This window comes from Hippocampus guttulatus, chromosome 12 (genome assembly GCF_054856545.1).
Source record: "Hippocampus guttulatus isolate MCC_2025c chromosome 12, RoL_Hgut_1.0, whole genome shotgun sequence".
NCBI classification, from domain to species: Eukaryota; Metazoa; Chordata; class Actinopteri; order Syngnathiformes; family Syngnathidae; genus Hippocampus; species Hippocampus guttulatus.
In genome coordinates, this window is record NC_141272.1 from 17,190,502 (window position 1) to 17,203,890 (window position 13,389).

At 40.4% G+C, this 13,389-nt stretch overlaps 1 protein-coding gene across 3 annotated transcripts in view; it reads right to left on the reverse strand.

Moving 5' to 3' along the window:
• The window catches only part of clcn2b (chloride channel, voltage-sensitive 2b), a 95,364-nt gene that overhangs the window by 64,274 nt on the left and 17,701 nt on the right, over positions 1-13,389 (reverse strand). For all 3 annotated transcript variants that reach the window (XM_086125982.1, XM_086125981.1, XM_086125980.1), the window contains exon 2: positions 6,112-6,262. In XM_086125982.1, the coding sequence (XP_085982108.1) occupies positions 6,112-6,262 (151 nt within the window). The remainder of the gene's footprint in view (positions 1-6,111; positions 6,263-13,389) is intronic.

Here is a 13,389-nt window from a genome sequence, read left to right on the forward strand (position 1 = left end):
ATCGATTACAGTGTCTGTCTCCTTGGTTACCTCATTTAATTTAATTTCAAAACTTTCCAACACTTCAGTAATCAGTAAGCAATGCCTTTGCGAGTGTGTGTTTCATCACATCTGGACTGAACTGATTGCCAAATGGTGGAAACTAATGTTTAAACAAAACATATGCACTAAGCCTTAGTGCATATGCTTTGATAGGGATCAATCTAGCCGCTAGATTGATCTCTACTAAACAAGAAAACAAAACACAACATTGAAACATGCTTGTATTTTTTTCTACATTGTTTGGCAGTTGGGTCAAAAATGTGAGTTATGTCAGAATCAGAATCAGAATCGCCTTTATTGTCATTGTTTGCCTCACTCAAATTATCCTCAAATGAGGGTAGTTCGAGCGTGGGGTTTTTTTTCTCCCCCTCTCCCTCCCTTGTTTCTTTCTGACTTTCGGGTTGAGTGAACGCTGGCGCGTTTTGGCTGCCGCTGCTCAACCCGTATTGTTTCGTGTTTTTTGTTATTGTAAAGTGTCCTTGGGTGTCTTGAAAGGCGCTTATAAATAAAATCTATTATTATTATTATTATTATTGTATTACATACAACGAAATTTGGGTGCTACTCTTTAGTGCATTTAGTAAAAAAATAATGTGTTAATAAATACAAAACTCCTGTTTTGTAAATACAAAACTCCATGTCCTCCAGGCTGGGCAGAGAGCAGCCAGTGATCTTCTGGGCCACATTTATCACCCTCTGCAGCGATCTCCTGTCTGCTGCTGAGCACCTCGCGTACCACGCTGTAATGCAGTACACCAGGGTGCTCTCAATGGTAGCTCTGTAGAACATCACCAGCAGCTTCTCCTCCAGGTTGTTCCTCCTGAGCATCCTCAGGAAGTGGAGTCGCTGCTGGGCTTTCCTCACCACCGCTGTGGTGTTGGCTGTCCAGAAGAGGTCCGCAGAGAGCTGCACGCCCAGGAATCTGGTGGAACTCACTTTTTCCACACAGTCCCCATGAATGTATAGCGGCGCTGGGTCTGCTCCTCCCTTCCCGAAGTCCAGGATCATCTCTTTGGTTTTTGTCGTGTTCAGTGGCAGGTTGTTTGCTGAGCATCACGCTGTTAGTCAGTTGACCTCGTTTCTGTAGTCAGACTCACCCCCCCCCCCCCCCCCGAGATGAGTCCGACCACGGTCGTATCCTCCGCAAACTTGATTATAGTGTTTGAGAGATGGGTCGGAGAGCAGTCAAACGTGTAGAGCGTGAACAACAGGGGGCTCAGTACACATCCTTGAGGAGAACTGGTGCTGAGTGTGATAGTGGAGGAGAATGTTACATTATTACTGGCATACAAAGACATTGTGCTATCTTCTTTATTTTCTATTTCTATTTCTAACTTTTGGCCCGGCCCTCCACAATATTTTCTGCTTCTCATTCGGCCCCCCCGGTAAAATAATTGCCCACCCCTGCACTAAGGTCATGCACTCATGTGCCACACATATTGTAGATTAGGGGTGCCCAAACATTTTGGACCGAAGATCGACTTTTCAATCAAGCAACCCCCCGCGATCGACCCGGTTCCCGCGCGCGCGCGCGCGCACACACACACACACACACACACACATGCCACGATGAGCAACAGCCTGACACGGAGGCATGCAACACACTTTTGAAGCCTGTTAACTATCGTAGCTCACGCGTACCATTTTAAAGTGTTTAACTCCAGTGTCTCCTCAAAAGAGCCTCCACCCTGGGAGTTGTGTTTAGTGTGCCTGTTGGGATGTCATTGTGCAGATTCCTCACATCCGAGGGACTGGGGGTTCTGCACGCTGTGGAGAGTCCAGCTCGATCTACTCCGGTCGTGGTCGTCTCTGCGGCAGCATCCGCAGCACAATAATGCGAAGTAAAATCACACTAAGACAATGTAGTATGTGTGCATGCGTGTGTGTGCGGGTTCTCTCCCTTGAACCAAACACTCAACCTATCTTTCGCTCGGCAATTTCAATTGATCTTTTCATGTTCTAACGATTGTGTAGATTTATATTACATAAAGTGACATAAAGTAGGTGAGTGGGAGAGGGGGATTAACAAGGCTGAGAGGGTATGAGCAGCCAACTGGCTTTTGGAAATGAGGTGAGAAAAGGAAAAACAGGAAATGACGATTTAAGAAGAAAAGAAGGAGCAACTGTTGGTCGCTAGGCGCCTGCGTGTCTCCATAGCAACATCAGGCGCCGGTCTGAGATCCGGATGACATCACACCTGATGCGAAACGCTGCTTGTGGATAAATGCATGTGTCCTGAGAACCAATTAAATGACACCGCGGAGGCAAAGGGGGAGAGAAAAGGAGACCTGTCGAGATGAGGAGAGAAAAACAAGCATCGAAACTTTATCACCTTGGGCTGTATGTGAGTGTGTGCATGCGCTTGTTTCTGCAGGTATCATAAGTTCCCACATGCACTCCCTGCCCCCTATAGGGGACTTGCACATCCAAAAATAATAATAATTCAGAGGCAACACCACCTCACCCACAATAACACGAATGGACAATTAGTTGACGATACATCCATGTAAATTCAACAAAAACTTTTTTCAGTTCAGGTTTGCAGACGTAACCTTCCTTATGCTTCATGTGAGATATTTTGCACTTTATCTGTTCAAAACAATGACAGAGCTAAATCATTTTCTAGATTTCAAGCATCCATTGAATGCAATTAACTCAGTAACAATGAAGAACTAGAAAAATCATAAAAGACCGTACAGGGGGGTGGGGGGGGGGGGGATGATCGCAGGTACAGGCAGAAAGTGAAATACTGAAAACTATATCAAGTTGTCATCTTCCAATTTTCTTTCTGCGAGATCTTTTGTTTTCCACTAGGGCTTTTGCAAAGTCAGAGATCAGTTATGTTCAACCTGAGAGAATACCTGACTCCGAATATTAGTTGCAGTTTATCCAAGAGTGGATTTGAAGGATCACAGCTCTATGCAGGCCATTGGCGATGAACTATGAAGTTTTTTCCACACCAAACAGAAAATGTCTTGTGTCACACAATGATGTTTTACTTTAAAAACTTCTCCAAATCAAGAAATGTCTCTCAATCGTTGTCTTCCATCCCATGAAATCATGGGAAAACTAAAATGTTCTTAATGGGAAGTATTTAATTGTACGACACGGTATGTTAAGACAAACTTCCATATATAGGAATGAGGCACCGTAGCGTAATGCTGCCCCCTGCTGGATAATGTGTATAATAAATGGCATGGGGGATTTTTTTTCTACGGGCGTCAAATCAACTCTACACATTACATTGAATATATAGATAATATTATAGCGCAATTATGTGCATCATATCCAGCACAGGGATGAAAAAATAAAATAAAATACTTGCTCCTTCTGGATTTCTGATGTTTTGCTTATGTATCACACTTAACTGTTTCCTATCGTTACGACAATTTTAATATGTCACGAAAGACAAGATCTATTATTTAATACAAACATATCTGGCGCTGAATGAAAAAGTAATCCCTCACTCTTTTAGACCAAATTAGCATATTGAATGGTCTCACATCAAACAGTGTAATGGAATATTCAGGACCGTGGATTAATTGAAGGGGGACATTAACAAAATAACAGTTATAAAAATGCTTTGAAAGAGTGAGGCAATTTAGTTTTAGTTTTGTTTGTCGACTGAAAACATTTGGTTGTGATATTATGAGACAAGACAACATTCACCATTCGAACCTTTAGCGTGAGAGGTTTCCAGCTGAAACAGATACACAACTTAAATGGTACTTTTGTTTGCAGTTGCCCATTTTTACGTGAGCAAAAATCGTAAACTAATAATAGCAAATGTATTAGAAGACGTGATTGGCAATTTGTGTTGTGTTGCCAAAGTATGTAAAGTGCCCACTGTTATGTGAACATGTACAGTATGTCTAGTGTGTCTACACATGTCAAGATGTTGGTTTTATTTGGGACGACTACATTTAAACACAAATGAACTCTTTAGGGTGGGAGACTTGTCCAAATTTAAAACCTTATCACCTGAAGCATACATTTTACCTGCTACAGTATGAATCCCCATCCTTCCAAAAATAACAAACAACTGAAAGAGGCTTCAGGTAGGGGAAAGCCTGGAAAATGTATCACAAAAGAATGGTAAAGTTTGATGTTGGAGTCACAGTGACGGTTTTTTGCAAACAAATGATTTGTAACCAAACATTATTCCCTTCAGTCTATTTTAAGTCCGAAACAAATTCTATTCTAAAAGTGATCAAAAGCTAACATAGAATTTAAGTGATTTCTAGAATTGATCCTATTTTTATGTTTTGTGTTGTATCAGATGCAGATGTAAATATTGGCATAAAAAAGCTCAGCTGTTTGATGTCATTTTGTCTTTTTTTTTGTAACTTTTTCCAATCTACAGCAAAATTTGGGATTGGCCTCAATGTCGCAATAGTGCAGAGCTGTGTAATTTAACGGGGGAAGGCTAAAAAAAATGAGCGTTGCAATAATGGCCACATGCCTACAAAAATGTGTGAAAGTAAGGCATATACATAATGTAAATGCATTGTGAATCCAAATCACTTAACTTCCCGTTTTAACTCCAAACCTTTGTGACCAAAAGATGCTGAATAATTTTTCAGGATAACATCTGTTGGTTCAGTTTGCCAACTGCAGGGAAAAAGCATTCATGAAAATCCCTCAATAAATACTTATTTAGTAGTCAAGAAGCCAAACCAACTTTGCCAATGCTTTGAAACAACAGAGAGTCAGAAAACCCCCTTGGAAGATGAGCCCAAAAAAAAAAAAGTTATATCTCAAAGATCATAGATCTAGATGTGGAATTTAGCGAGAGGGACAAGCCTTAACGCCAAGTCAAAAATGTGATTTGCAATAATATTTTTTGTGCCCCCAACTCCCCACTCATCAAAACATGGTATTCTGAGTAATATTGCATGAGTAGAATAAGAAATAAGAAGAATAATCCACGTTTCCCACTTTCCAAGGAGGCTGAAATTTTATGCAGAAACTCCTCCCACCCCGCTGTTGAATCAGTGTTAATTGAGACGAGCGGCTTGGGGGAAATCAATACAATGAATTGACTGTTGAGGTTTTCATGTGCAGCTCCACAGACATGGGATCACTGGAAGCTGACTCACCTACTAGCATGAAACAATCAAAGTTCTGCATGAGCTATTTGCACACCAAGGTATAGTATACATAATTGTGTCAAAAGTGACGCCAATTGCATTGAATGTCTTTAAACAGTGGGTGGTGCTATATTTCCAGAGAAGAGGTGGCTGCAGCAGGTTTTTGGATGAATATGTCTGCGGTTTATGGACCAGGAAAGAAAAAGCAGTCACAGAATTAGTCACGTCACGTGACTCACGTGGACCCACAGGTTACAAATTGTCTCTTTTTTTTTTTGCATTGTTGTGCTCTGTAAGGTTATATATATACACTGTATATATATATACTGTATATATACATAAACACACACACACACACACACACACACACACAAAATGGTGCAGATAATATAAAAAATATAATAATAATAACATGAACACCAACAAATTATTTATAACACTTCACATGAACAGAAAGAAGGTTAAGTGAGTTTTCTCAAGCTGGTAAATAGGCACACACGATTGCTAAATTAGCCCGCAGGCTAGCTGTGTTCGTACATCAGTATATTTGCATTAGCGCAATTTTTGTTTGCTTGGTGGGACTGAATGTCCCTAAACGGCATTCACGTTGACATGTGCTCATATTTCTTAATGAGAACCAGTAAGCTTGGGGTCATTCACTTTGTTATTAACTCATTCACTCCCAAAGACGTTTTTAAACGTCTTTTCAGACCTGGTCTAGAATTGGCTGGTACTGAATGAGTTAATCTCCCAAAAGCATTTACCACATGCCCACTGCAGTCACCACGTTGACATCATCAACATGTTTTTCCTCACAATGAATCTCGTTTTTAATGAATGCAGATTTTGTTCGGATCCTCCCACCATGGGTCAGTTATTTGGCACGGTATATACAGTGCGCCGCACGTCTATTTTGTAAACCAACTCAACCCAACTCTGACAAGTAGCATGTCCTTTCATCATGAGTCCGAACACTTACTGCGACACTTGGCGCAGCGTCCTTTGTCATATTCCAGTAGGTCGAAGGCTCGGCTTCGCTCACCGACCGATCGCCTCTGCCCACTCTCCCTCAGTCGAGCTGCCTCTTCCTTGGCGTACACCCCCAGCTCCTGGGTGTAGCGCCCATACATCTGGAAAAAGTCACAGGAATATAAATTAGAGGATAGATAAAATGTCAATAAAAAAACGAGAACAGCATGGCAACAAGGACTGTTCCCTTTTTCAAATGACCATAAATGTGTGACTTGATCACATAAGCAAAGACAGAGAACCAAGGACAGATTGCGTGCCATTGTGCAGCTTTGGGTGAGAATATAAAATGAGCACAGAAAATGACCAGGGAGACGTGTGAACAATGCCTTATCTGGGGGTCGTAGGGCTGATGAAATGAAATGAATTGAATTGAGCATACAGGCTGTAAAAGCACACATACAAATTCAGCATGAATCCCAAATTACACACAGCCTTTAAAAAAATAAATAAATAAAATAAAAACAATCCAAAAGTCATTATTCAGCAGTGCAAGAGACAGGAAGTACCAAGTTGAGCACTCGTCGAAGACCACCCGTCCTTCCTTTATGCGAGTGTCCAGGAAGAGGGGCACCAGTCAAAACAACAGAACCAAGGATGTACAGACAGGTAAAAGGTCACAGAGGCTGATTTCAGTTGCATGAGATTTGCTGAGGTTTGATAAACAGACACATTTCATGTCTAGCCTTTTTCACGCACATGAAACAGTTGGATTACATGCATTGCTCCCAAAAGAGTAGACCTTATTTGATCTCTAATTTGAATTTTAATCATCCATCCATCCATCCATTTTCCGAACCGCTTGATCCTCACTAGGGTCGCGGGGGGTGCTGGAGCCCATCCCAGCAGACTCCGGGCAGTAGGCGGGGGACACCCTGAATCAGTTGCCAGCCAATCGCAGGGCACACAGAGACAAACAACCATCCACGCCCACACTCACACCTAGGGACAATTTAGAGCGTCCAATCAGCCTGCCATGCATGTTTTTGGAATGTGGGAGGAAACCGGAGCACCCGGAGAAAATCAGTGGCGCTCATTTTTTTTTTTTTTTGAGAGCAGCGTTACACTGCCTCTGTGTATTCTGTACATCGTTCTGACCTTTGACTTTCAAAATAAGTTATTTGTAAATGACTCAGAAAGCTACACCCAAATGCTTCAGAGAATTCATGTGAATTATTTTGCCAATTATTGTTAGTAAGTTGCATTTTGGGATAGTATGTCAACGGCGACGGGCGGAACTTGACTGGCTCAAGTAAAGTGGAAACTGCTGAAGATTAACAAACGCTGATCAAAGTTTTCTTGGGGCACCCAAGTCGAAGGAGAAGGGCAGTCACCGGATTGAATAATTAAACCAAAAATCTGGAAGATGTCATGTTCTATTGTTTGATATGTGGATTCTTTATTCGCCATGATATGTTCCAAATAAAAACACAATCCAAAAAAAAAAAATACACAAATGAATGGAAATGCAATTACTGTAATCCATTCCAGCACCCTGCCAAGCATGCAAAATTTTCTTTTAACAATTTTTTTTTCCATTGGAAATATCCCACTCTATTGTATCGTTCTGTATGAAAACGCACAGTAATATGACATTTGCTCTTCACTGAACCTGCAAAGACGGAACATGTGGGCACCGAATACAAATGTACCTCATGTTTTTTCCCCCCCTTTTTTTTCTTTTTCTGTGGAATATTTTGGCAGTCGGTAATCCCACTGAAAATGGCACCAACTGACATTGTCCTTCCACTGCAACGAAACCAATGTGAAATCAATGTGGGCTGAATGAAAATGTGCTGCTGCCATCCAGCAGTGGGAGGGGTCAATGGAGGGGGGGTCTGAAGTAGCTCAAATTGTGTGTCACAAAAAACAATGTCAAAAGATGACTCATATCTCCCAAAATGTCAAGACACTTCTATATCAAGGCACCACTGTAGAAATGACCTGCCCGTTTAGACAAATTAGAAAAGGAAACTGGTGGTCCACAAGCCTCACTCATTGGATGTGAATCATGTCCAACTTGTAACATTTCCAGTAGGCTAAGCTTCTAAAGCTTGACACACATGCAGTTCCCCACAGCCTAAGAGCAAGAATACAATATCCCGGAACCTCGGTCATGAACACGAGTTTCTAATATGGCTAATACTTGGCAGTCGCTGCATCCAAGCAAAACGTTCAGCTGTGCTTTGACTCGCATCGCACAAACAGCAGGTCTTTCAAGTGTCTGCTTTTTTTCTGTCAATGGCTACAAAAGAAATTGCAAGTGCTGTTAGTTGTCCTATTTACATCACTGTTGAAAAACATGGAACTCATGAATAAACACGAGAACGGTGATGTTTTTCCTGATCTCACGACACAGTTTGGTAAAGCAAAATCCACCATATTGTTCGGGGAATGCTTATCAAGTAAGAGAAAATGGATCCAACCACATATGAACTTCATCTAGCATCTCTCCATAAAATCCCTCAAAGCAAGCATCTGACCAGGAGAGGAAAACAATCATATCAAACCACAACAATTGGATTATTGTGTATACTCAGAAATCCTCAGCTGAGCCTGCTCTCTTGGGTTTGTTGATCCAAGATGAACACGATGTCCTCGACATTACCCCAACCATTGCCCTTGAAGCAAGGAGAGGAGAGTGAAATCATTCCTGTAATTGTTGCTGTCCGATGAACAATTCCCCTTTTTGGGTGAATTAATCAAGTCTGATTTTGATTTGCATCTATTTCACAATATTTCAAATATAGTTGCCTATTCAAAACCTGCCAATAGATTGCAACACTGCTGCCATTTTCCTTTGGGAATCCTGAGAGCAGAGGTGTCAACCTCTGGGCTTTCCTGCATGTTTTCCCCATTGCTTCCTGCTGCAACACACTTGATTCAAATGATCAGCTCATCTGCAAGCTCTGCGGGAGCCTGATAACAAAGCTGATCATTTGAGTCAGGTGTGTTCCATGCAGCAGAGATGGAAAATATGCAGGATAATGGCCCTTGAGGGCCGGAGGTTGTGTCCAAGAGGAAGATAATTGCGGTCAGTCAAAGATTCGCCAGGATGCAGTGCAATGAGGTATTTAGCTATGGCGTTGTTGAAGATTCAAGAACATAAATTGGGATGCAAACAAAACATTTTCAATGGTAGTAAACCACTATCTTAGACTTGCAAGAAAGACATACTACAATATTCACTGTGTGCCCTCGTTTCAGTTAAAAACAAGTTCTTAATTCTGCATCTTCCCTCACCCCCATGAATGGCCTCTTTCAGCTTAATTGGAAATCTGCTGAAACTGCGTTTTGTGTTGAGTTGCTCTACAAATTATTATTAGGCTGACACTGTTTCGGTTTATTTTACAAATAGCCATAAAATCCATTTTGGATAGTTCTTATCCACATTAGGATTGTGGGGCAGCTAGAGCCTCTTCCATCAGACTTTGTGAGAGATGTGTCGTTCCACCTGGACTGACTACCAGATAATCGCAAGGCCCATAATCAGTAATATAATAATAATAAATAATCAGTCTAGTTTATAGTAAATCACTTTTTTTTGAAGGATTTTATTGGGGAAAAAAAAGCCATCACAATAACCACTGTGTATTCTGTTTGCTTTCAATCAAATCGGTTGTGAAGAACTTGGAAAACTGCAAAAAAAACAAACAAAAATAAAAGGCAAGGTCATTTTCTAATAAAACATGCTATTTCAACCTGTAATTCTCTGTACAAATCAGGTTTCATGTTAACAACAAGTAATCCCTTTTCTATATCACCTTAATAACATTCTCATAAGTCCAATGGATAGTTTCTGCCCGTATCGTAGAGAGCTGCTGTTTGGAGGTAGGACTGCAATCTACCCTCATCAATTTTCTTTTTAAGGATGTTCCACATCTTCTCAATAGAGTTCTGGTTAGGACATGATGGTCTCCACAGTTTTTCTCCCTACATACTACCCATATTTCTGAGCCCACTACGGAGGCTTATGGGTAGTTCTCAGAAAGTGTGTTCTACACCATTATGTGATATTGAGTAAAAAAACAAAAACCCAATTTCAATTATTTTTACACTTTAACAGCTTCACAACAATCATACAAGGATATAAAGTGGAAAAACTGCGACAAAAAGCCAACCGTACACAGAAAATTAACTCTGAATGGTGAACAATGGCCATCATTTACATAGCGTTACGTTAGAAGTACGATAGACACCAACAAGGGGTCAATGTTTGCTTGGTAAAATACATAATGCAGTCTGATGAACTATGCATCTTTTTAAAAAACGTTAACATTGCAGCGAAGCCAATGAACTTCTGGTCCAACTTATGAAAGTCGTTCCTGTGTAAGTATCTAGTACATTTATCGTAGTAGATTGTTGGTGGCATCTTGCTGTGTCAAACATGAGATAAGGAACCTAAACTAATTTTTGCCAGCGAGGTATAAGGACATTATGGACAGTGTGGGAGTCAATTAAACGGCACTGTATTGACATTCTGCCAGTTTATTGGTAACAACTGTTTTTGAAACGGATGGATTTGAAGTGTTTAAAGGGCTCTTAAGTACCGTTCTTTCCGCATTAATAATGCGGAAAGAACGGTACTTAAGTATAAGGCGCACCTTCAATGAATGGCCTATTTTTTAAACTGTTTTCATATAAAGGGAGCACCGCATTCTCAGGCGCATAGAGGAGGAGCGACAATAGTGGCTGTGGTTGCGTTATGCATCCACTAGATGGAGCTGCGCTAAAAAGAATACAGTAAAATACAGCTTTATTTACACAGAGCTTTTACAACTGCTACAGTTGTAACAAAGTGCTTTACAGAACATTTTAAAATGCTACGTCCAAGAACCACGCACTGTCGGCTTTTGAGAAAATTGAATAGTTTTAGGTGCGCCTTATATTGCAGAAAATATGGTACATGGATGTGTTGATATGTCACGAAGAGGAAGCGGTTGCGATGGCTATTTTTCACCACTCAACATACAGTCCCACACAAACGACAGCACAAATCTCAGTCAAGTTATTTTATCCCGGCAGCATGTCTGTAATATTGGAAGCAGTGAAATCTGATGGTTGAGTGTGAAGGGAAGACAATATTGACTCTCAAAGTGGGTCAGCGTTTGACCAACTGGTTGGACCGTACATCATGAGAACCACCCTTATCCTTGTGAGATTGGTTAAGGGTGACCAAAATGCCGCTTCATGCACAACCGCAAGCCTTTGGAGTGTCCAGCATTGAGAACATGCTGGAACACTGGAAGCTTCAACACGTTAGGCTGAGAGAAATATTCCTTAATTCACATCAGAAGAAACCCGCTTGCTCTTGAGTCCCTCATTATTTAACAGATACAGTAACAAAGTGTATGCAGGAAAAGTGGTTAAGATTTCATGACTGTCTGTGTCTTATGTGTTGTGTTGTATGATGTTGTGATTTGATGTAAACTGTTCTGTAAAGCGCTTTGTTATAGCTGAAGCTATATCAATAAATATGTATTGTATGTTTTCTTAAAATGGCCCCTTTTTGCCAGCTGTTCGTTCCGCAGATGTTTAAGATTTTCATCCGCCTTCAAGAGATTTTGCTTCAAAATGTGGAACAACCTGCTGAAGTAACTTGTGCTCACTAGGGAAAGGAGTTGTGAAATATACCCAGAAAAACTACAACTTACCGTATTTAACTAAACAACATTGCATCATATTTTCAAAACAGATTTATAAATATATATATATACATATATATATATATATATATATGTATACTGTACATATATATATATATACACACACACACACACACATACTGGACAGGTTCAGTGGAAACTGCAATGCCAATGAACCAAAGATTTGTATTACAGTACATATCAAAACAAAAACCAAAATCTGCCTGTTATTGAAGCTTGAAAAGCAAAAGGTTGTGGGATGTACAATAAATAAAGATTTTTCAACGCGCCTGTGGGACACCCTGGGAGGCTAATCGGGAAGTCTTATGTGCTTGTGCCAGACTGCCATGCCAACCTTCAAAGGCCTATTTTCCACTTACCCAGAGCTAGACAAATGCTACGAATAAAAGCAGGATGGATGAGCGACCAAAAATTAAGAGGCAGAAGAAGCCACAGGAGGCACTTGAGCAAAGCGGCGTGAACCTGAGAGAAGCAATGAAAAGAAAAGAGTACCCAAATGTTGAACGTGTGGTGTGAGAGGGGCTTTTGGTCATTAAGCACTACCGGAATCATTCATGTGATCTGAAGATATAGTTGGACTTTTTTTTTTTTTTCTAATTTCAGTGGAAGCATTGCAGAAGGCAAAGGAACAAAAACAATGTTGTGACAAAGCCTTCAAGACCTGCCCAGTTCATCCAACTTGCCGAAACGATACATCACAGGACAAGAAATTTATACCCACCCTTATGCAGTCAGTATATGTTTCGTTTTGAGTTGAATTAATTGAGTCTTAAATGACATTTAAATCTTCTCCTTTTTATTGGCGCTTATGCAAGTAGACAAGGAACAACTGTGTTTCCTTTTTCTAATAATAGGACCAGTGACATACAGGCAGCTGAGCATGAATCACTTATTGAAACACCTGAAAATGTCAAATGTATCACTTTATTACCACTGGGGACAACTCGGGTACATTGTGAGTTACTGTAACTTTTTGTCTACTATTTTTAATTCAGTCTTTTATAATAATAATAATATAGCATAATATAGCAGTTTGTTTCAAGCAGGACACAACATTTATTGTTTTGTGGCTAGTGAGGCTGCGCACCTGCCCAGGGTCATGTTGTTCATTGAAACAGTATATACTGTGCTAACTTTTCTTCAAATTCTTGCCAAACATACTGCAAAGAAAGTCAGTAAGCGCTCCCCTTTATTCTTTTTTTTTTTATCCTTGCTTCATAGTTTCAGAGTCAAATATCCTTTTAAGGGGAAAACTTACCGTATTTTTCACACTGCCATTGGTTTTAATAGAAACTTTATGTATCAAAATTGCTATTGGTATCAGTTACTTGGTATCGATATTGGTGAGTGCTCAAGAATTGAGTACTCGTACTGGTATCGGTCTGGAAAATAGTGACACTGAACATCCCTCATCATAAATGCATTATTATTTACACATGCTTTGTCTCAATTAGTGGTTCTGGTGATAAAATTAAGTGAAACATAAGTAATAGAACAAACGCTAACAAGACAATGGAGTCCCAGTGAGAAAAGACGTGAGATGGAGGGGGAAGAGGCGGGAG